Source organism: Urocitellus parryii, chromosome 3 (genome assembly GCF_045843805.1).
Source record: "Urocitellus parryii isolate mUroPar1 chromosome 3, mUroPar1.hap1, whole genome shotgun sequence".
In the NCBI taxonomy this organism is placed as follows: Eukaryota; Metazoa; Chordata; class Mammalia; order Rodentia; family Sciuridae; genus Urocitellus; species Urocitellus parryii.
The window spans coordinates 204045407-204066636 of NC_135533.1; the positions used below are offsets into that span (position 1 = coordinate 204045407).

At 59.8% G+C, this 21230-nt stretch overlaps 1 protein-coding gene across 2 annotated transcripts in view; it reads left to right on the top strand.

The window, feature by feature from the left end:
- Window positions 1-19041, top strand: part of Ell (elongation factor for RNA polymerase II) — a 63285-nt gene extending 44244 nt beyond the window's left edge. For both annotated transcript variants that reach the window (XM_026389780.2, XM_026389781.2), the window contains exons 3-12: window positions 4544-4665; window positions 4844-5007; window positions 7330-7595; window positions 9428-9552; window positions 12958-13051; window positions 13326-13815; window positions 16715-16781; window positions 16977-17148; window positions 18408-18452; window positions 18830-19041. In XM_026389780.2, the coding sequence (XP_026245565.2) occupies window positions 4544-4665; window positions 4844-5007; window positions 7330-7595; window positions 9428-9552; window positions 12958-13051; window positions 13326-13815; window positions 16715-16781; window positions 16977-17148; window positions 18408-18452; window positions 18830-18946 (1662 nt within the window). In that variant the 3' untranslated portion in view covers window positions 18947-19041. The remainder of the gene's footprint in view (window positions 1-4543; window positions 4666-4843; window positions 5008-7329; window positions 7596-9427; window positions 9553-12957; window positions 13052-13325; window positions 13816-16714; window positions 16782-16976; window positions 17149-18407; window positions 18453-18829) is intronic.
- Window positions 19042-21230: the final 2189 nt, after the last annotated feature.

Genomic DNA, 21230 nt, shown 5'->3' on the forward strand with positions numbered 1-21230 from the left:
AGAAGAAAGAAAGAGAAAGAAAGAAAGAAAGAAAGAGAAAGAAAGAAGAAAGAAGAAAGAAATCAAACTGTTTAAATAAAAAAAATCAGGGGATAGCCGGATATACTGGCACATGCCTGTAATATTGGCCACTCGGGAGGCTGAGGCAGGAGGATTACAAATTCAAGACCAGCCTCAGCAAGTAAGAAGTCTGTAAGCAACTTAGCAAGACCCTGCCTCAAAATAAAAGATAAAAAGGACTGGAGATGTGGCTCAGTGTAAAGGACCCCTGGGTTCAATCTCTGATACCAAAAAGTAATAATAATAAGGGGGTCTCAGAATTAGGAGCATCCTTATGCAGAGACCAAACAGCCTGGAAATCTCAGGTGGGCACAACCTGTAACTTAGAAAACACCTGGGTGTAAGGAGGAAGCAAGGCCCTTCACTGGGTGGCAGAGGCTGCTTGCTCCTGGACATCATGGTCAGCCACTCTCTTCAGAAAGTCACTCTCTTCAGAAAGCTTAATGTGCTTCTGCTCTGCGAGTTCACTGGGAACTGAACACAATGAAGAACACAAACGCTACCTGAGCGGCCCTCTGGCTGGAGAGATCCTGCTTGGTCAGAGTCTAGGTCCCTGCATGTGTTACATGGACACACCTGGACCCACACTGCCATCTGTTTTTATCCCCCCCCCCTTTTTTTTTCCTTTTCAAGACTGAGGACCAAACTCAGGGCCTTGTGTGTGCTAGGCAAGCGCTCTGCCACTGAGCTAAATCCCCAGCCCTCTGTTTTTATTCTTTTTTTTTTTTTTTTTTTTTTTTTTTTGTAGATGGACAGCATGACTTTATTTGCTTTTTTTTTTTTTTTTTTTTTTTTTTGGTATGTGGTGTTGAGGATCAAACCCAGTGCCCCACACATGACAGGCAAGCACTCTGCCACTGAGGCCCAGCCCCAGCCCCTCCTGTTTTAATTCTTTAAGTTTAAAGATTTTCTTTTTTCTTTTTCCTTCCTTCCTTCCTTCCTTTCTTTCTTTCTTTCTTTCTCTTTCTTTTCTTTCCTTTCTTTTTTTTTTTTTTTTTCCAGTGCTAGGGATGAAACACAGGGCCTTGAACATGTGAGGCAAGTTCTGTATCACTGAACTGCATCCCAGGACTTTTTTATTTTGAGACAGGGTCTCACTAAGTTGCCCAGGCTGGTCTCAAATTTGCAATCCTCTTACTTCAGTCTCCCAAATTGCTGGGATCACAGGTGTATGCCTGACAGTTTGTGTTGATATATGTATATATGTGTGGGTTTTTTTTTTTTTTTTGGTACCAGGGATTGAACCCAAGGTTGTTTAACCACTGAGCCACATCCCCAGCCCTTTTTTATATTTTATTTAGAAACAAGGTTTCGCTGAGTTGCCAGTGCCTCTCTAACCTGCTGAGGTTGGCTTTGAACTTGCAATCCTCCTGCCTCAGCCTCCCGAGTTGCTGGGATTACAGGCGTGTGCTACCATGTCTGGCTAGTTTGATTTTAGCTGAGCAGAATATTGAGGGATTTTCCCCACTCCTTCACTGTCCTCCCTGACACCAGAACTTAATTTACCTCTCACCCCCTTCCCCCCCACACACACCCTGCAGCAGAGACCTTGCAGAGCTCATCTGGGACATAGGTTACAGAGGGACATGCTGGAAGGATTCTAGCTGAGACCTGGTCTGAGGCGGGACCAGAGCCCCCTGGTGGCCATGGGTCAGACCAGCAGCAAAGGCTGGAGACTGGAGACCTTGGATGCCCCGAACCCCAAATAACCTGGAGTTGGGGCTGGCATCAGACATGGCAGCCCCGCAGTACTCCCCTGGGAGACCCTAAGCACATTGGTCACTGGGACTTGACAGTAGCCTGAAAAGGGCAGCCGAGACCCCCTCCAGCAGTCACAAAGTGGCGGCCGCGCTGTGGGCTGTGGCCAAGAGCAGGGGCGAGCGCTCGGCTGACACAGGCTGTGCCTGTGTCCCTGCCCTGCTGTCTCCCAGCTAAGGTTCCTGCTCCTCCCGCGGCTGGCGGCCACTAGCCAGCAGTTCTCAGCCCGTTCCTCAGGTCGCAGAGTGTGGCAGTGCCTCTGAACCCTGGGCTGGGACTGGAGTGCCCTGGTTGGCTCGGAGCAAAACCTTCACCAACAACCAACTCCTGCCTGAAACACTGGCCACAGGCGCCCTCTTGTGTCTTCCTGTTGTCACCAGAGCATGAAGGTCTCCCAGCATCAGTCTCCCACTATCATTTCCATGCCCTAAGCCTCTTACCTAAAGGGATGCACTTTCATGTCACACTCTGTCACCCCATGTTTCCCCCACACCAGACCCTGGGAAGGCTCAGGTAGGGTCCTCGGGGTGCTGACCAGGCCCACACTACTCTGCCTGCTGATGTGGCAGTGTAGGTGGGCGGGGCCTCAAGTGCCAGGCTCACCTTCTCTGTGTGACCAGCCCCAGTCTGGCCTCAGCTCCCTGCCAATCCAGTTTCTTCACTGGATTCAGGTTAGGTCCAAATTTGCCCCGAACAGGGCTGCATATAGGGCCCCCAGCTGCTGCTCATTGGGGGCAAGAGCCACGGGCAGCTTGGGACTTGAATCAGGGGAGCCTCAGTGTCAGCTAGAACCTGGACCACGTGTGCCCCGGGCGGCTTAGCGGACTGATGGGCGAAGGGGGCCCGCCCATCCCTGGCTCAGCTGGATCAGATCCCTTTGGAGTCCCCAGATGTCGCAGTCCTAGGCTCCCTCGCCTGACATGCGCTGGCCTGCCAGGTCACGTTTGCTCTGTTGCTACAGTGAGTGGGGCGTTCCCAGTCACTCTGCCACTGAGAGGAATGTGTCGACAGGATGCAGTGCCTACCTGGGTGAGGAGGTGCCACAGCGGTGTCCAGACAGGACAGGCTGGATGGGCAGGGTCACCCTCACGGCTCTGGCCAAGGCTAAGGAGGGGGAGAGAGAGAGTGTGTGAGTGTGTGTGTGTGTGTGTGTGTGTGAGAGAGAGCACGCGTGCGTCCTGAGGTGAGTCACAGGCAGTTGGGTTGATTCTCGCCGAGTGCAAGCCACCCCATCCCTCTCTGAACCTCATAAAAACATGTTAGTGTTCAGACAAACACAAGTGGTGGAGGCCTACCCGGCACAGCACCCTGAGGTCTTAGGGTGCATGCCTAGGTGCAGCCTGTGGTGAGCACAACAGGGACATAGGCTCCTTCCCTGCAGGGGTGCGTGGGGTGGAGGTGCATAGAGGGGTGTTTGGTAGGCCCTGGGACTGGGCGGGGCGGGGCAGATGGGATGATCCTTTCTCTGGAGCAGGTTCAGCCTGTGCCAGGGGCAGGAGGGTCTGTGGACCGGGACGGCAGGGCAGCTGTTCTGGTTCAGGGCAGGGCCTTGCCTTGGGCTGCGTGAGGCTTGCTGTGTTTCAGGATGACTTGGGCTCGGTGCTTCGGTGGCTCCCTGTGTCCCTGCACACCACTCTGAGAGCCACATCCCAGCAGAGGCCATGCAGCAGGTGGTAGGGTGGGCGTCTCTCTGTGTGGCCTGGTGACTCAGGAGCTATGTTCTTGTGGCTCCCGAGGCCGGAGTGCAGACAGACTAAGCTGCCTCTGGGCACATGTGGCTGCTTGGAGATGAGGCCTACTCCTCACCCCTGCTGCCCCCTCCTCACGGGCCATTCATGTCCCCATCTGTGTGTCTGATTAGCTGTGAGGAACTTGTGCTCAAACCCAGGGGTTTCGGAAGGGTCATCCCTGGTGGCCAGGGCTCTGCAAGACCTTCCTCTTTCCTCCCTCCCTCCTCAGCAGCCCCGGGCCTTCTCCCGGCCTGGGTGGGCTGGAGGCAGGGGCTGGTGATGCTGTCCTGCGGGGAGCCCAGTGTCTGTGCTGGAACTAGGAAGGCTGCCCGCCTGCCCACTGCCATCGGCTGTTGTGGTTTCGTGCTGGGCTGGACGCATGGTCTGCAGCCAGGCTTACGTGGACTGTGGCACATGTAAACCGTGTCACATGTTACCTGGATGTGGGGGTCCAGTGCTGCCCATCTTTAAGCTTCCCAGGGCCCACTCCTGCTTTATCTGTGGCCACAGGACAATGAGTGACACTTGGAGTCTGTGAGCCAAGTGGGCAGATTCTGAGGGCCTGCTGGTGCCAGTCCTGCATTTCACCTTCCTGGGGCCCAAGCCAGGTCCCTCCATTTGCTGGGTGCGCAAACTGAGTCACTTCCCGGGCAAGCCACCTCCCCAGAGCCAGATGAGCAGGTGGAGACGCTGCCTCTGGGCAGGTGCTGAGCACTCAGTGCTCACGGTGCCACTGCTACTAAAACTCGAGACAGGGACACCCACACAGGAGCCCGATGCCCCTCCTGACCATTGTTGAGGGCAGAAGGTGGGGACAGCCTCTGTCCTGTCACTGCCAGGAATGGCAGAGGTGTGTTTTAGAGGAAGCTGCTGGAGTTCCTGGGGTGAGGGTTGAGTGGCGGCAACTTCTGGGGGGCAGCTGGGCCTGGTGGAGCTGCGGGCCCCTCCTTATAGCGGGCCTCCCCTCCCAGTGACCCCCCCCCCTCTGTGCGCAGCACATCTCCATCCCTCAGCCTGACTGCCCCGAGGAGGCGCGGACATTCTCCTTCTACCTCTCCAACATCGGCCGGGACAGCCCCCAGGGCAGCTTCGACTGCATCCAGCAGTACGTCTCCAGGTGAGGCGCCCCTGCCCTGGGGACCCCCAGACCGGGTGCTAGGCCTTGGCTGTGGCCTCTGGCCAGGTTGGGACATGTTCTGTTGAGCAGTGTTGCCGAGTCGGAGGGAACTGAGCTCCACGTCCAGGTGGGTGCGAGGCAGGGCATGACCACGTCTCCCTGGCCCTGTGTCTTTCAGCCATGGGGACGTCCACCTGGACTGCCTGGGCAGCATCCAGGACAAGGTCACAGTGTGCGCCACTGACGACTCCTATCAGAAGGCCCGTGAGAGCATGGCGCAGGCGGAGGAGGAGACTCGGAGCCGCGGGGCCATCGTCATCAAGCCCGGAGGCCGCTACCTGGGTGAGCAGTGGGGCGAAGCCCGGGCCTGGCGCAGCAGCGGGCTGGTCTAACCAGAAGTGGTGGGTGGGTCGGCACAGGGCTCAGTCCCTGAGCAAGACTAGATGCCCACACCAGCTTCCAGGTCAGAAGGCAAGTTCCAGCCACCTTGGCGGTGGCACCCCAGTCATAGCAGCTGCTGCCTTGTGAACCCCAAAGTACACACAGGGGCCCAGGATCTCTAGGAGCTCTGATCTGAATTGGTGGGCTTTCCTCGTAGGTTTAGCTTGGGGACCTTGGGGACCTCCGCCTCAGGGAAACGGATGGGCTCTGCAGAAAAAGTGGAGAAACCAAGGTTGGGATTGTGGCTCAGAGGGAGAGCGCTGGCCTCGCATGCTGAGGCACTGGGTTCCAGCCTCAGCCCCACATGAAAATAAAATAAAGATAAATTAAAAAAAAAAAAGTGGAAAAACTAATAAGCATCCAGAGGGGAGTAAGGCGGTGTCTTTAGAGAGCGCCTCGCCTGCCCCTGCCCTGCCCCTCCCCCGGGGGTGAGGAGTTTAGGATTGGGGCACTGGTTGCTCCAGGCTCTGGGCCGGGGAGGTGAGCAGCTTAAAGCAAGAGAACCTCCAAGGTCTTTTGGTTCATTCTTTTATAAGAAAACACGGGGTGGGTGGGGCTGGATCGTGGCTTAGTGGTGGAGCGCTTGCCTAACACATGGGAGGCACTGGGTTCCATCCTCACACCACAAAAAATAACTAAATAAAACAAAGGTATATTGATCACTAAAAGAAAATGTAAATAAAAAGAAAACGTGGGAAGATTTCACATTCACCCTCCTCCCCAAAGACCTCGCTCTAGATGCAGCCTCAGCGGTCACTGCAGGGGCTGGTCCTGGCCAGTGCTGGGCGAGAGTGGGCGTGCCCCACGGCCAGAAATCCCTGCCTGCCCCCTGCAGCAGGCACTGGGCTATGAGCCACCTGGCAGTGTCTCCTGGGAAAAGCAGCTGGGTGCTTTACCCACCTGTTCTTGCTTCAAGGTAGAAACTTGAAGGTCCACACACATTAATAAATTCACGGGTCCTTTGGCTAAAATGTTGGTTAAAAACTTTCTCATTGTGCCACATCGGGCACAGTGATGGTTCTGAGGCAGTTGACATTCTCACAGAAACAGTCTTCGTGAAGAGTAAACATGCATGTCCTGGCTCCGGCCCCGAGTGTTTTAGTGTCAGCCTCCCTGACCCCTGGCCCGTGTCTTCCTCTCAGCCTGTGAGGACAGGGGCCAGCCCTGCTCTCTGGACGTCATTGAACAAACCCCAGAGGTGTGAGCGGCTGGCCCTAGGGATTCTAAAATAATTCTGTTTTCTTGTCACAGATCATAGTTTGAGTGACAAGATCAAAAGGAAATCCTCTTGCCAGGCATGGTGGAGCACACCTGTAACCCTGCAACTCAGGAGGCTGAGGCAGCAAGATCGAGAGTTTGAGGCCAACCCGGGCAACTTAGTTGAACCCTGTCTCAAAACAAAACTAAAAAGTGCTGGGGATATGGCTTAGTGGTAGAGCACCCCTGGGTTCAATCCCTAGTTCCAAAGAAAAGGACGTCCTCATGAAGAGCTTTGTGGCCAAAGTCCTCAAGATTTGCTGCCGAGCTTGCCTGGCTGGGTGCCTTCTGCAGGAGGCCAGGGCAGTGTTGAGGACAGGGTGAGTGACTTCTGAATGGAGGTCACACAGAGTTGTGGTGTGCTAGATCCTCTTCTGTCTCTGTTCCCTCTGGGACTGAGGGCAAGCTCAGTGTCCCCAAGACCCCAAGCACAGCCACGCTTGCCAGAGAAGCACTTACTGGGACCCATGGCTGGGGACCTGCATGCCCTCTGGGGTCTGTGCAGCAGCTGTCTGAAGTGGCCCTGACACCTATTCCTGTTTATTAAAAAAAAAAAAAAAAAAGGTGGGGGCCAGCTGTGGGGCTGGTGTAGGAGATCCAGACTGTGAGATCCGACTCCGGGGACCTGTCTTTAGTTCAGGGAGCCCCGTTTTAGTATACCTAAGGGTTCATAGGTGCCCTCTACCCCAGGGTGGCCACGTCTCCAGTTCCTAGGACTCGGGTCACACTGATACAGTTAGTTGAGGACTTGAGCACCTCTGTGTCCTGCACCTCCCACTTTGAGGCTGGGGACCCTGAGGTGACAGGCTGGCTGGCTGGGCAGCAGGTGGCACTCTTGGCCGCCCAGTGCTCAGCTTTAGCTTGGTGTGGGCTTTAGACCGCTGTCTTCCCAGTCCCTGTGCCAGCACAGGGTACGCCACGGGCCACCCCCTCCCTCTTTCCCTAATTCCCCTGCTGTCGTTGCAGGCAAGAAGGTTCACTTCCGGAAGCCAGCCCCAGGGGCGACAGATGCAGTGCCTTCCCGGAAGCGTGCCACCCCCATCAACCTGGCAAGTGCTATCAGGAAGAGTGGTGTAAGCGGGGCCAGCGGGGTGTCCCAGAGGCCTTTCCGTGACCGGGTGCTGCACCTCCTGGCCCTGAGGCCCTACCGGAAGGCCGAGCTGCTGCTGAGGCTACAGAAGGACGGCCTGTCGCAGGCGGACAAGGACTCGCTGGATGGCCTGCTCCAGCAGGTGGGGACTGGGGGAGGGGCCGCACAGTCCACCCACCCTGAGGCCATGCGCCACAGTGGCTTCTGCAGTAGGTGTCTCGTGGGGCCGACTGAGAAGGGCCCTCCTGGGCCTGCTGGCTTAGAACACACTTAACCTGGGGCACGTGCCTCCTGTGTATTGGCTGACTGGCAGCTGAAAGGCCAGGACCAAGCAGCCACGTCTGCTGTTGCGGGGACAGTAGATCTGAAGCCTGGGGCCTCGCAGCCTAGAACTCGGGCTCACAGGCAGGTGGCCTGTGGACAGCTCCCTGCCACTCAACAGCTGTGAGCCTAGGCAAGGGGCTTTGTACCTGGGACCCCTGGTCCTCACCCGACAGGAGTGCCTCCCCTCTTGAAGAGAAGGAGGGGAGCCAGCGAAGGCGGTGGTGGCAGTGGATCCTGCTGTTAGCAGCTCACTGAGGCAGTAGTGCTGTGCTCACGGTCATCCCAGGGACTTGGGGGATGATGCAGGAGGATGGAAAGTTTGAGGCCAGCCTGAGCAACCTCCTGGCCCTGAGGCCCTACTGGAAGGCGGAGCTGCTGCTGAGGCTGCTCAAAATGAAATTTTAAAAAAGGGCTCGAGGTGGAGCTCAGCCGAGGAGCGCTTGCCTAGCCTATGGGAGGGAGGCCCTGGGTGCCACCCCCAGCACCGCAGACAAACCCCAGCCACTGCCACCCCTCTCACCAGCACTCCCCACACATTCCCGAGGCCCCACCCTGGCTCCCCAGGCCCCACCCTGGCTCCCCAGGCCTCCCAGGCCCCTGGGAAGCCGAGCACTCCTGAGCTGGCTTCCAGCCCTGAGCCAGGCCTGAGGTGGGGGGTGTTCTGCCCAGGAGTGCTGCCATGGAGGTGTGGCCGAGCCTCTTGTCTCAGTGGGTCGCAGCAGGATGTCGAGGGTGTCACCCACCAGCTTGCCCAGTCCCCCTGCAGCTGGGAACACAGGCGGGGCCTCCCGTAGCAGGGAGCACACATCGTGCTGTGCGGTGACATGGCAGCTGGATCTGAGGTGCATTTCCATATCTGCCACGTTCATTGTCTCTGGTGCAGCCCGAGGCCGGTGGGGACCTCAGAGCTCGGCCCCAGGAGGATGTTGGCCTGGCTGCCACCCACCCAGTCCCTACTCCTTATGTGGAACTGAGGGCGACATCTGTGAAAGGCTGGGCTTCAGGGGTGTCCTGAAGGTGCCGCATGGAGTCAGGGAGGGGAGGAGGGGCCTCTGTGGCCCTTCTGTGGACGACTCAGAGCACAGGTACTGGGGACCTGTGGTCAAGTGCTTCCCTCAGCCCTCAACCTAGGGAGGTAGTCCTAGGAGACCGCCTGTGCCCATACCCCTGACCCCGCATCTCTTGAGAACGCGGCCACCGAGCTGCTGTCCCTGGAGCGCAGCGGCCTTGCCTGCGGAAACACTGGGATTCGAGCCCTTGCGGGATGCGGCCATAGCCCAGGAGAACAGCTGAAGGCAGAAGGCTGCTGGCAGGGTGGCTTAGCCCTGGCCTCGGGTGGGTACCTGAGCTTAGGCTGGCTCTGCTCCGGGAGCCACAATCTGAAAGGGAAGGGGATGGGCTGGCGTTGGGTCCCAGAAGCTCACGAGTGTAGATGGTGGCGCTTCCTTTTTGGAGCCAGCCTGGCCCCCAGCATCTGTGAGATAAGTAAATCTGGACCTCACACCCTCACCCCCTTGTCCCTTATGTGCCTAAAGGTCTAGGGGAGCTGGGAGTAGCAGGTGGCACAGGCAGAGGGGGCCGCCATGTTCTCTCTCTGCTCTGTCTGCCTCCCAGGCTCCCTGCACAGTGACGGCTGGCTCTGTGTTGCAGGTGGCCAATGTGAATGCCAAGGACGGCACATGCACTCTGAGGGACTGCATGTACAAGGACGTGCAGAAGGACTGGCCTGGCTACTCAGAGGGGGACCAGCAGCTGCTGAAACGAATGCTTGTCCGGTAATGCTTCCTCCCGTCCCCTCCCCGGCACCTCCCAGAGATCTGGGACCACGTCTCATGGTCCCGAAGGCCAGTGGCTCAGGACGGAATCTCCTGGGCGCCTTCCCGACTGTCCTCCCTGCTGCCTGCAGTCCCCGCGGCCTCCTGCTGGTTGGTGGGGGAGGCAGCACCCTGGGTGGGGGTGTGAGTCACGTCGCCCCAGCCAAGGAGTCCTCAAACCAAAGGCTTCAGTGTGCCCGGATCAGCTGTGACTGTCCCCCCATTTCCCTCCCGGCTCCTTCAGCAGCCACCATCCCCGGAGGCCACAGGCTGAACCTCTCAAGAACCCCAAGCTGAGAGAAATGAGGCAAAGCGTGCTCCCTGCAGATGTGATTAAGCAGCGTTAATTAAACACATCCCCTTTCTGACTAATTGGGCCCTAGGGTCAGGAGCAGAGGGCCCTGGGGAGCCGGGGCTGAGGAGGCGGGCAGCTGTCCTCTGCAGCACTTCTGCAGGCCTGTGTGCTAATTAGACCTGAGCTGTCTGTGAGTTTGGCGGTTTTAGGTGTTTTTAAGTGTGGCTGTTTGAAGCAGTCATTGTGTCTAGAAAGCCGAGGGGGTTGGGGATCACTCCACATGAACCCCAGAGAGCAGCAGCAGCGCTTCCCCTCCTTGCCCCTGTGTGTCCCTTCCTGAAGCTGGTCGTGGTCCTCGGGTGAGCTGGCCAACTAGTGCCCAAGTGTCCAGTGGTGGGTCCTGGGTGCTCAGGAGAGGCTGGCAGAGGACATAGTCTTGGCAGAAGCCCCCCTGCCACCGTCCACACCTGGGAGGTCCCCTGCTACTCCAACCAACCTTGTCCCCGGGCAGCACTGTATCCTCCTTCCTCCAGCTGTTTCCACCCGCCACACACTTGGGCAAAGGACCGAACATTGTACCATCAATGACATTGACCCGTGTGCTTGGAAGTGCAAGGCTGCACCCAGCCTGCCCCTCCCTTGGGGCCCCCTCCGAGGGTGCTTGCACCCCAGGGGTTCCGTGCCTGCTGGTTTGTTCCAACCCAGGCAGGGGAGCTGCGAGGAGCGAGCCCCAGGCCTGTGTGGGTCAGTGGGAAGCAGCATCTGGGCGTCACGCAGGGTGTCACAGCATGCCTGCCCCATCCACCCTGCTCACCTCCATCTGAGGTGGTTTCCTTGGTGAGCCGTTGGCCTGCGGGAGCCCATGGGCGGTCAGCCCTCGATGGGGGCTGGCTGTGGATCGGTGGCCACTGGTGTATGGGAAGAGCGAGCGTCAGTGTCCCAGCTGTGGCTGTGCAGAGACGCCCCGCAGAGGCAGTGTTCGAAGTCAAGGCCTCACTTAGACCAGAGCGATGACGGGAGCTCGGAGTGTTTCCTTTGTTACAGGGAAGGCTAGGCCTGTGCAGGTCACAAAACAGGCAGGGTGTGGGGACCAGCTCATTGCAGGTGGCCCGCAGCAGAGCCCTGTGCCATGCCTCAGCTGCACCCTCTTATCAGTCCAGCAGCTCGAGCCATTTTTGGTTGTCCACTCCCCGGGCCTCTTGTCCCTGTTGGGAGGTCCGGAGATCTGCACGTGCCCTCAGGAACCGACTCCACCAGAACCACCCAGTGCCGGGGCCTCACCCCAGTCCAGGTGCTCCGCTCTCACCCAGAGCCCCGTCCCTGGCCTGCAGCTGCCCCCTGCTCCTCCCTGGGGTGGAGGGAACATGGTTTCTGGGATTTCTGACTCAGGAAAGGGCTCAGGAGGCCACCCATCTGCCCCTCTTCACACCCCAGCAAAAGTCCTACTTAGTGTCAGCCGATGGCCAAGACTAAACTTTCAGAGCCAAAAGCGCTCTCCCTCCATGTTGAAGATCTGGCCTTTGGTCGAAGGCATCCCGACCCAGCCCTTTCTCATCCACCCATGCCATCACAGGCATGCAGGCAGGAGCTCTGGGTGGCGGGTGGCGGGTGGTGGGTGGCGGCTGTTCCCTCCATCCCCTGCCTGTGTGGTCCAGAAAAGACGCCACTGCCCTTCCCTCCTGCTTTCTCTAATTCTGCCACTAGGGGGCCGTGGTGCTGGGTGGCCCTGTGTCTTCCCTGCTTTTCTTTCTCTCATAATTTTGGGAGATTTCTTCAGCTTCTCTTAGCCTGTTGTTGTCCTGCCATTACTTCTAGTTTCTAAGAGTCTTTTCCTGTTGCTTTTTGGCAGCATGATGTTCTTTTTTCATGAAAGTGAGGTTATTTCTTGTCTTTTCTCCCCGAGGATATTACAAAGGAATAACAACTTTATTGAGATGCAATTTATGTAACACAAGTCACCCATCTAATGTGAACCATCAGAGAACATTCGAACCTGTGAGGCATCACTGCTATTCCAGAGCCGTCTCATCACCCACCCCCCAAAAAACCCCATCCCCATCAGCAGTCACTCCCACACCTCTCCCAGCCCCTGGCAGCCACTCATGTGTGTCCTATCCCTGTGGATTCGCCTGTTCAGAATATTTCATGTCAGTGGAAGCACATGCTGTGTGGCCTTTTGTGTAGGGCTCTTGTCACTCAGCATCGTGCTTTTCAGGTTCGTCCGTGCTGTTCCGCCAGGTGACTGGACCACGCTGTGCTGATCCAGGCATCTGTTGATGGGCAGTTGGGTGGTTTTCATCTTTTGCCTGTGATGAGTGACGCTGCTGTGAACACTGGAGTCCCCAGCAAGACTCAGCTTGTGCCCTAAGTGTCAGGTCATTGTTATGTGCTCCTCATCTCCATGTAAATGAAGAGGCAGTGAACTACCCTCCTCTGGGTGCAGGACACTGAAACAAAATCCCTCAGGCTGGGCAACTGTCTAGAGAGGAGGTTAATTTGGCTCATGGTTCTGGAGTGTGGAGTTGGGGCCTGCATCTAGTGACAGCTTTTTGCTGGCAGGGCCTGCAGCAGTGCAAACCGTCCCATATTGAGAAGAAGGGTGTGTGCGTTTGTGTCTGTTTTCTGGTCTCCCCCTCTACCCAGGACTCAATTGTGGGGGCTCCATCCTGATGCCCTTAACTAACCCTAGTCACTCCCCAGAGGCCACCTGAGGAGCCGCAGGCAGATTCAGTTTCTGTCGTCCTTTTACAGTGGGGACCAAACGCCACACAGAAGCCTCGGGGGCCACGCTCAGACCTCAGTGGCACCAAGGGGTGTCCTCCTGTGCCAGCTGGTCCAGAGGCCCTAAGGCTGTTCCCTGCCGCCCCTGGCTTCCCCACTCCCAGGGCTCCTCCACTTCCCTGGGCTCCCACCACCCCCCGGGCTCCCCCACTCCGCACTGCACCCGGCCCAGCTCTCATTTTTTGGAGTGGTTTTGGGGGGCACCTCTACCTGGACTTTCTGGCCAGGGGGTCACTCCATCGGGCACCGCTGCCGAGTCCTCTGACCTGCCCTCCCTCCACTTCTTACAGCAAGCTGTGCCAGCCACAGAGCACCAGTCTGCCTGGAGACCCCGTGGCCGCCAGCCTCCCGGGCGAGCTTGGCAGCTCGGCCTCGCCCCCTCAGGTAGCAGCTGACTGGGTGTGAAGCGCAGGAGGGGGGTGGGTCTCCCCTGTGAGCCAGAGGACCCCTTCTGGCACCCTGTCCGCCTGCCTCTGTGAGGCTCCTGTGCCTGGAGGCTTGGCCACCAGGCTGGCGAGCTCTGGCTGCCAAGTCCTGACCCAGGGTCCGGGCGCCCCCGTGTGGCCAGAGGGTGCATTACAGGTGCTGGGTCTCCCTGGGCCTGGTGCCGCCTGGTGGCTCCCGGGCTCCTTGTAAAATCATTGCCCTTTCTTTGCAGAAACGGCCACAGCCACCTGATTTCATTGACCCCCTGGCCAACAAGAAACCCAGGATATCGCACTTCGCCCAGAGAGCCCAGCCTGCCCTCAACGGGAAACTGAGTGTGCCCAATGGCCGCGAGGCCCTCCTGCCCACCCCAGGGCCGCCGACTAGCACGGACACCCTCAGCTCCAGTGCCCATCTGCCTCCGCGACTGGAGCCCCCGCGGGCCCATGACCCCCTGACCGATGTTAGCAATGACCTGGGCCACAGTGGCCAGGACAGTAAGCGTGGGGAGGCCGCTGCCCCCAGCCCTGCCACTCACCTTGGTCTCCCCCTGCTGACGGACTACACCCAGCCCGACAGGCCCCACGACAGCCCTGCCCGCAGCAAACCCAAGAAGAAATCCAAGAAGCACAAAGACAAGGAGAGGGCGGCCGAGGACAGGCACCGGACCCAGCTGCCAGATCACGCTCCTGCCACCCACAGAGCTCCGCCCGATGCCCCAGGTGGGTGCCCCCACTCGCCCTCACTTGCAGGGTGTCATGCAGGTCCAGGCTGCTAGAGTCTGAGGGAGGCTGGCCATGCTGCCCGCGAGGCCTGTCAGGCTCCCCGCATGTGCAGCCTGTGGCCGCTGTGTCCTAGCGGCTGTTCCTCCGTCTGCCCCTTTGGTGTGAGGGTTTGGGGAGCCCCCAGGGCTGAGGCCTGGTGCTGCTTTCACTGCCCGTGTGCGGGCCACAGACCAGCAGGGAGCAGGGCTCACAGAAGGGGATCAGTGTGGAGAGGAACACGCTGCAGGAGACTCTTGGCTGCTGAGAGGCAGCAGGGGTGCTGGGGGCTGCTGGGGCCCAGGGAAGGAAGTAGAGGGACAGGGAAGCCAGCCCCACCCAGGCAGACCCAGGGTGGAGAGGACAGCACCTGGGCTGTGGTCAGCTTGTGTGGCTTGTGGAGGAGCTGGGTTTGGGCACATGCAGGAAGGATTTAGAAGGCATTGCAGGGTCTCCTGGCAGGGGTGGGAAGCCCTAGGGGACCCAGAAACGGGTTCCGAGCGACAGGACCAGGGAGTGAAACATGCCAGGCCCTGTGCTGAGCAGGGGACCCTCTGGGCCTTGCATGCTGGGCAGGGGCTCAGGCACTGGGCCACACCCGGCCCAACAGAGGAAACTTTGTGATGGGGAATCAGTGTTGGGCCACCGAGGGGTGATGTGGGCCAGCACGGTACTCTCCAGAAAGGCAGGGCTGGCAGTGAAGTCTTCTATACCTAGTGCCCAAGATCACAGCCCTGGAGACTTGAGCCGAGCAGGCAGTGGCCTGTCCAGCTCAGTGACCCCTGGTTCCTGCTGATTTGTAGAGAGCAGCGTGGACTAGCACAGTGCACCACGCCAGCCTCATTCAGACGCTGAGCAGCCACACGGGGTGGGGCCTCCTAGGGCAGTGGCATCCGAAGTGGCCACCTTGCTCCCCAACACTGGCTGGCCAGGGCAGCCGGGCTGTGCTGCCTGTTGCTACTTCAGCATTGTTTCTCTGGGCATGATCCCAGGCGGGGGTTCCTGGGACTGTGGCTTTGATGAATTGTCCCACTGCACCCAGGAAGGCCACACCTCCCCAGCCTCTGCCAGGAACAGAGGAATAGGAGCCCTGCAGGGTCCTGCCAGGTGCAGGTCAGACCTGGGAGACCCTGTGCGAGCAGCAGGGAGGGGGCGGGGCCAGCGGGGGCTGGAGTGCTGCTGGGCCCTCCTTCCATCCCCAGCCAAACAATTAAAAGGGAAGTGCGGCATGGCACCAGCAGCCGTGCCAGCGCAGAGCCCGCTGTCTCCAGGGCCCAGGTTGGTCCGGGTGCAGGGTAGGTCCCAGGGCCCCCGCCCAGGAGCAGAGGACAAAGCCGGTGGAGAGATGGGAGAGAAGCTGCTGGGTCATGTTCCCAAAGAAGCCCCTTGGCAAGAGCAGCTCAGCAGGTCACGACCAGGGCCTGGGCTTGGCGCAGGGGCCACAGTGTTTGGCAAGGGCCAGACTTCAAGGTCCCTCCTGCCCTGGGTCAGGCTAGCCCTGAGCCTTGGTTTGCCTACTTGTCATCCCACCCGGTGAAAATCTTGAGGGTTAAATGAGCTGGTGCCAGCTGGGCTTGGCATACGGCAGTCACCTGTTCCAGAATGCCCAGGGAGGCCCTGCTCACGCTGCCCGTGGCATGGCAGGAGCATGGGCTACACCATGGCAGAGATGCCTTGCTGGCCACACCCCTCACATGTTGGCACAGCTGTCCAACTCGTGCCCTGTGGGCTGAGGATGGCCGTGCGTGGCTCAGGGTGGGAATATCAGCTTAGAGCCCTGAGGAGACTGTTCTGTCCACTTGTGGCCATCCTGGAGGGGACTTTCAGAGGGGTGTGGATACACACCGAGGACGGGCCTGTCCCAAGAGCTGCCCTGCAGCCCTGCCTGGAGGGGAGCAGAGGGAGCGAGCTCTGGGCCACCTTCAGGCCGTGGGCACCTCAGCTGCGTCTGGGACCGCGGCTCGGGGAACTTGCTTGTCCTGGCAGACGCCCAGGCCGCTCTCCTCTGACCGGGCATTCGCCCTACAGGAGTAGAGCGTGGGTCCCCGAAGGTCCACGGGAAGGGCCAAGAAGTGGGAGGTCACTCTGCCAGGCAGAGCGGTACTTCATCCTTCCCACTCCACACCGCAAAGGGACACACTCATTTCTGTACTGGGAAGGGAGAACATGTTCTGGAGAGAAAGGCCCCGGGAAATGAGCCTCATTCTGGTCACAGCATGTGGGTGGGGGTGAGGGCGCCTCTTCTCCCTCCCCTCCCTGGTCTCGGCGGCTTTGGGGTGTCGTGTGATCTGCCCAGGGCAGCACACTGGCCGCCAGGTATGGGTGTGGACTGCGTGGTCTTCACTAGGTCCCTTCTGCCTCAAGGACCACATGTTGTCGATCCCATGTCCCTGAGCTTCACCCCAGGGACCTCCAAGCAGTGTGGCCCCTGCTTCTCCAGCAGAAGCCGCAGCCCAGCACCTGGTCGGAGGAGCAGGATGCGGGGCTGCATCTGTGGCCAGAAACCAGGACACCCACCCCAGGACCCAGGCCAGGCAGGGACCATTTGTTTCAGCTCAGTGACCTTTAACCTGCTGTCAGTAGAAGCAGCAGAGGCCTGGTGCTGTCCAGCTCCGGACAGGGGCAGTGACGCAGCCACCCTGACCTGTCAGCTGCTCACTGTAGGTGTCCCTGAGGCAGCATCTGGGCGCACGTGCTCTGTGGGGCTCTGGCCTGCCCTGCCCTCCCCTCAGACCCTCCTGACCTGGCTCCCACCTGGCTTCGGCACAGCACCCGCTCTGCCCTGCCTCTGCGGTACGGGCCTGCCCCAGCCCCGCCCAGGGCAGCGTGGACACCCAGCAGCTGTGCCTTCCTCTTGCAGGTCTGAACGGGACCTGCAGCAGCGCCAGCGTGCCCTCGTCCACATCAGAGACACCAGACTATCTGCTGTGAGTACCTCGGGAGGGGCTCTGCTTCTCTGGGGCCAGTGTCCCCGGCTCCTCAGCTTGGCAGAGGCTCCGCTGGCTCCGTGTTTGTTCTGTGAATCCCAGGACACAGCTGTGGCCGGGGTGTCCTGGGATGGCCATTGGTGGCTCTCCTCAAGAGCCCCCTGAGCCCTGATGGCCCATTTCTTTCCTCTCTAGAAAATATGCGGCCATCTCCTCCTCCGAGCAGCGCCAGAGCTACAAGAACGACTTCAACGCCGAGTACAGCGAGTACCGCGACCTGCACGCCCGCATCGAGCAGATCACGAGGCGCTTCACACAGCTGGATGCCCAGCTGCGGCAGCTCTCGCAGGGCTCCGAGGAGTACGAGGTAGGGCCGCCGCCTCCCTCAGCCCTCCCAGGAGTCCCTGCCGAGCCTGTGCCCTGGGGCGGGGGACACACAGGCGTTGCCCTCCCTGGTGTCACGCACGGCCAGCGCCAGATAGTAACCAGCCCGTCACAGGTGTCCTCACAGATAGCCGGGCCCACCGGCCCCCTGTGCAGGCAAAAGAGCAAGATGAGCTGAGGCGCGTGGGTCCCCTTCTCAAACCCAGGACCCGGGGCTCTCAGGACCCCACATCATGAGCAGGACTACAGGCCTGGCCCTACCTAGAGCCTGTCACCACTGCTGTGATCGCAGAGGGCAGAGGGCACTGGGGGGGGGGGGCGTGGAGGCTCCTGTAGCTCCCTGACCCAGAATTCCTGGCCCCGGGGCTCAGGAACATGGCGCCTCCTCCGCAGCAAAAGCATCTCGTTGAGGAAGGAAGTTGCTGGCTGGGTGTGGCTTGGTGGCAGGGCGCTAGCTGGCATGAGGGCCCTGGGCGCCAGCCCTAGCAATGCTACAGGAAGAAGTAGCTACTCAGTGCCACTTGTTAAAGCAGGATAAGGAAAAGGGACAGGGCCACCTGGAAGCCACCATAGGCTTGCAGGGAGCAGGGCTCAGCCTCCACATAGCCCAGGCAGGTGGGGGCCAGAGCAAGGAACCGGCCTCAGAGGATGGAAAATGGCCGAGAGGGAACCTGGGGTGGATTCCGGCCAAACCAACCTGACAGGATTCTTGCTGCGACACGGGGGCTGCTGGGGATGCGGGACCCTGGGGCGGACCTCACGAGGAAGTGCTCAGGCGGGCTGTGAGAAGGGTCAGGACCTGACAGGTTTGGCTGAGCGACAGCCTCCGTCAGGCCCCGCACCCAGTCACTGATTGTCCCCACTTGCCACCTTTCAGAGCTGGTTGCCCGACTGCAGGGCTGGCCCTGGTAAGGGTCAAGGTTTGTGTCCCCTGCCCGAGGTCAGTCTGACTCCAGAGGACCGGAGGGATGATGGGGCTCCCTGAGGGCTTGGGACCCACACGCCTCCTGCAGCCCATGTGGCCACTCCACAGCACCCCTGTGCCCCGGAACTGTGGACAGACCCCGCCGGGCTTGGGGGAAGGCAGCCGCTCTGCCCCGGAGGCTGCCCCAGCTCCCACAGGGCACGTCCGCCACATGGCCGCTGCTCTTTCTGACGCTGTGCAGAGCACGGAGAGGGCGGCTCAGCCTGGCCTCCTTCAGATGCAGACGTGACTCATGTGCTGTTCTGTTGTCCCTCTAGACCACTCGCGGGCAGATTCTGCAGGAATATCGAAAAATCAAAAAGGTGAATAGTCATGTGTTGGGCAGTTGGGGTCAGCCGCACCAGGTTCCAGATGAGTCTGGAGCAGGAGGGTGGACTCGGATCTCTGATCCGCAGGGTGCCTCCTCCACCCGAGGGGCTGAGCCTGTCCTGAGCGGAGCTGGTGCCCTAGGTCGGGGGAGGGGGTGGGGGGCCTCGGGGCCCTGTCTTTAGGAAGGCAGCCACCACTGGGCTTGGCTGGGGGGACCCTGCTCTGCTGGTGGACGAGCTGCGTCTCAGCCTACAGGGTCCCAGTCCCAGGAGGACCCTCACCTGCTGGGCACAGGCGAGCAGGGGCCGCATGCCTGGGCAGCCTCAAGCCCTGGGCGGGCGGCTGACTCCTGCGTGGCTCTCTCTCGCAGACCAACACCAACTACAGCCAGGAGAAGCACCGCTGCGAGTACCTGCACAGCAAGCTGGCGCACATCAAGAGGCTCATCGCCGAGTACGACCAGCGGCAGCTGCAGGCCTGGCCCTAGCCGGCACCCTCCACCTCACGGGCCCTCTGGGTGCCAGGGGCTGGGGGGCGCGCGTGGGAGAGAGGATTTATTTAAAACAATAAACACGGGAGATGGGAGATGTACGCATCTGAGCCAGCACCGCGGATGTCAGGGAGGCCCCGCCATGCTCGCCAGTGGGGTGGCCCAGGCCCGCCCTGCCTCCCAGCAGTCCATGCAGGCCAGGCCCACGGAAGCCCACCTCGAGGTCCCACTTCCCCTCTCGCCACAACCGAAGACCGGAGGCCAGCCTGCCTGCCTTTTCTAGTTTTATACAATGTCAGCCACTTTTAGCTACTGCTAGAGACTCAAGTCTATTTTTGTACAAAAGAGAAAGCAAATCTTTTTTTCTAAACCTGTGCCTCCCTCTCCTTGGACATCCAGGGTCTAGATGCTACCCTGTGTCCTTTCCCGCAGTATTAAGACGCCACCGGAAGGCACAGCGCTGGGGACTTCCCAGGAGAATCCGAGCTGGTGGGCCAGGGCCGTGGGCTGGGCAGGGTCTCTGCTCCAAAGCCACCTTTGAGGCTCCGGTCAGGGGGACTCTACCAGGGCCCCTGGAAAGCTGCTCAGAGCCGAGGAGGCCGCGATCTGGCCCCCGCCCATCCTGCTGTTTCAGGGCCGGGGGTGTGTTGTGCTACAAGCTAAAGGTGGCGGCGGCAGCACGATGTCCCAAGGTCCTCGGTTTTCCCTTCGCAGCTGCTCTCGGTTCCGAGCCGTCAGGGCCGTGCGGTTTGCTGCTGACCGTGCCCTGGCCCTGGCTCCATCCACCTGTAGGTCCTGGGGTTGTGCCAGCAGGGCCACCGCTGGGGCTTGCACTCAGGGAGGGGCTGGGGCCCCGTGGACAGAGCTGCAGGAACCCGAGGACACGCCCTATCTGTCCTCTCTGGGGCACAAGCTCCACAGATAACCCAATTGCTGCTTTGTCGCTGTGCCTAGTCTCTTAGTGTCCCCCAAAGCATTAGGGGACTATGTGTGTGTGTGTGCGCGCGCGCGCGCATGTGCGTGCGCGTGTGTGTATGTGACCCCTCCAAGGTGTGGGGGGCGAGGCGAGTGTTCACTTTCAGGGCCAAGCGAAGCCATGACTCGGGAATGTGGTGGGGGCAGCTGTGACCAGGGTCAGTCACGGTGGGGGGCGCTGCCGTCCACAGCAGTGAGGCGGGAGGGCGGGTGGGTAAACACAGATGCGTCTATTTTTCTAAACTGTGGGGGTGTCTCCCAGTGGCTTCCAAAGAGCTGGCGCCTGTGTGGAGGCGCCTGCGTATGTCCCACCCGCCCCAGAGTCTTTCCTTTGGGACCCCTGGGGTCCCCACATCTCTGAGGAAACTGACCCGACCCTTCATGTTTCAATAGCTGTTATTTTGTTTGGCATCTGGGGTGGGGAGGGCGGCCCAGGCGGGCTCTGCCCCCTCCCTCGGGGGGTGGAAGGACTTGCTGAAGGAGGCCCAGCCGCCCTCCACCGCCCCGTTCCAGGCCCCTCTCCTGGGCGTCTGCGGCCTCCTCGGAGGAAGCTGTTGTGCTTCGGGGTTGATGGACGAAAGTTCTGATTAAAGATGGTCTAACTTATTGATACGTTTTTTTCCTTTTAATGTTGTACTGTGGAGAAAAACTATTTTGAGCCATGGAGTTGGTGTTTACAAGAATTTTTCACTTTTGCCAAAATGTTACAATTGAAAGGCGTCGCATCTTCAGTCCCCTCGTATTTTCTTAAGCACCTGGTGTCCTTTTTGTACACTCAACACAGGAATGCTGAGTTTTTCAACCTACAATAAATTTCACTGAACTGAACCAGCCGCCCCTGGCTGCCTGGCTGGCTTGTGTGTGTGTCACAGCCGGGTTCTTCGGTGGCCCCAGGGAGTCCCCGGTCCTGGGATGGGGGTGGGCTGGGGCCAGGAGGTGACTTGGCCAGGAGCCTCCGTGGTGATGAGGGGCGTCCAGTGGGCAGCCCGTGCGCCCTCCTGAGGCTACTGGCCAGGAACAAGGGACTAAGGCAGTGGCCTCTGTGGGGCCACAGGGCCAGACCCCTCTCCATGAGTGGGAACAGGTGGGGCGGCAGAGCTGGCGCTGAGCACAGTAGTGTCCCCTGCCCAGTCTGGACAGGGCTGCTGAGTGACATGCAAGAGTGGGACCAGGATATTTGGGGGAACAAGCTGTGACTCACCCCATTTCTGGGGAAACAGCAGCAGGTCGCCTGTGGCTGGACCCCAGCTCCGTGGGAGGCTGAGGGAGAGGCTGCGCACCCGCAGCCAGGAGTCCAAAGCCACCC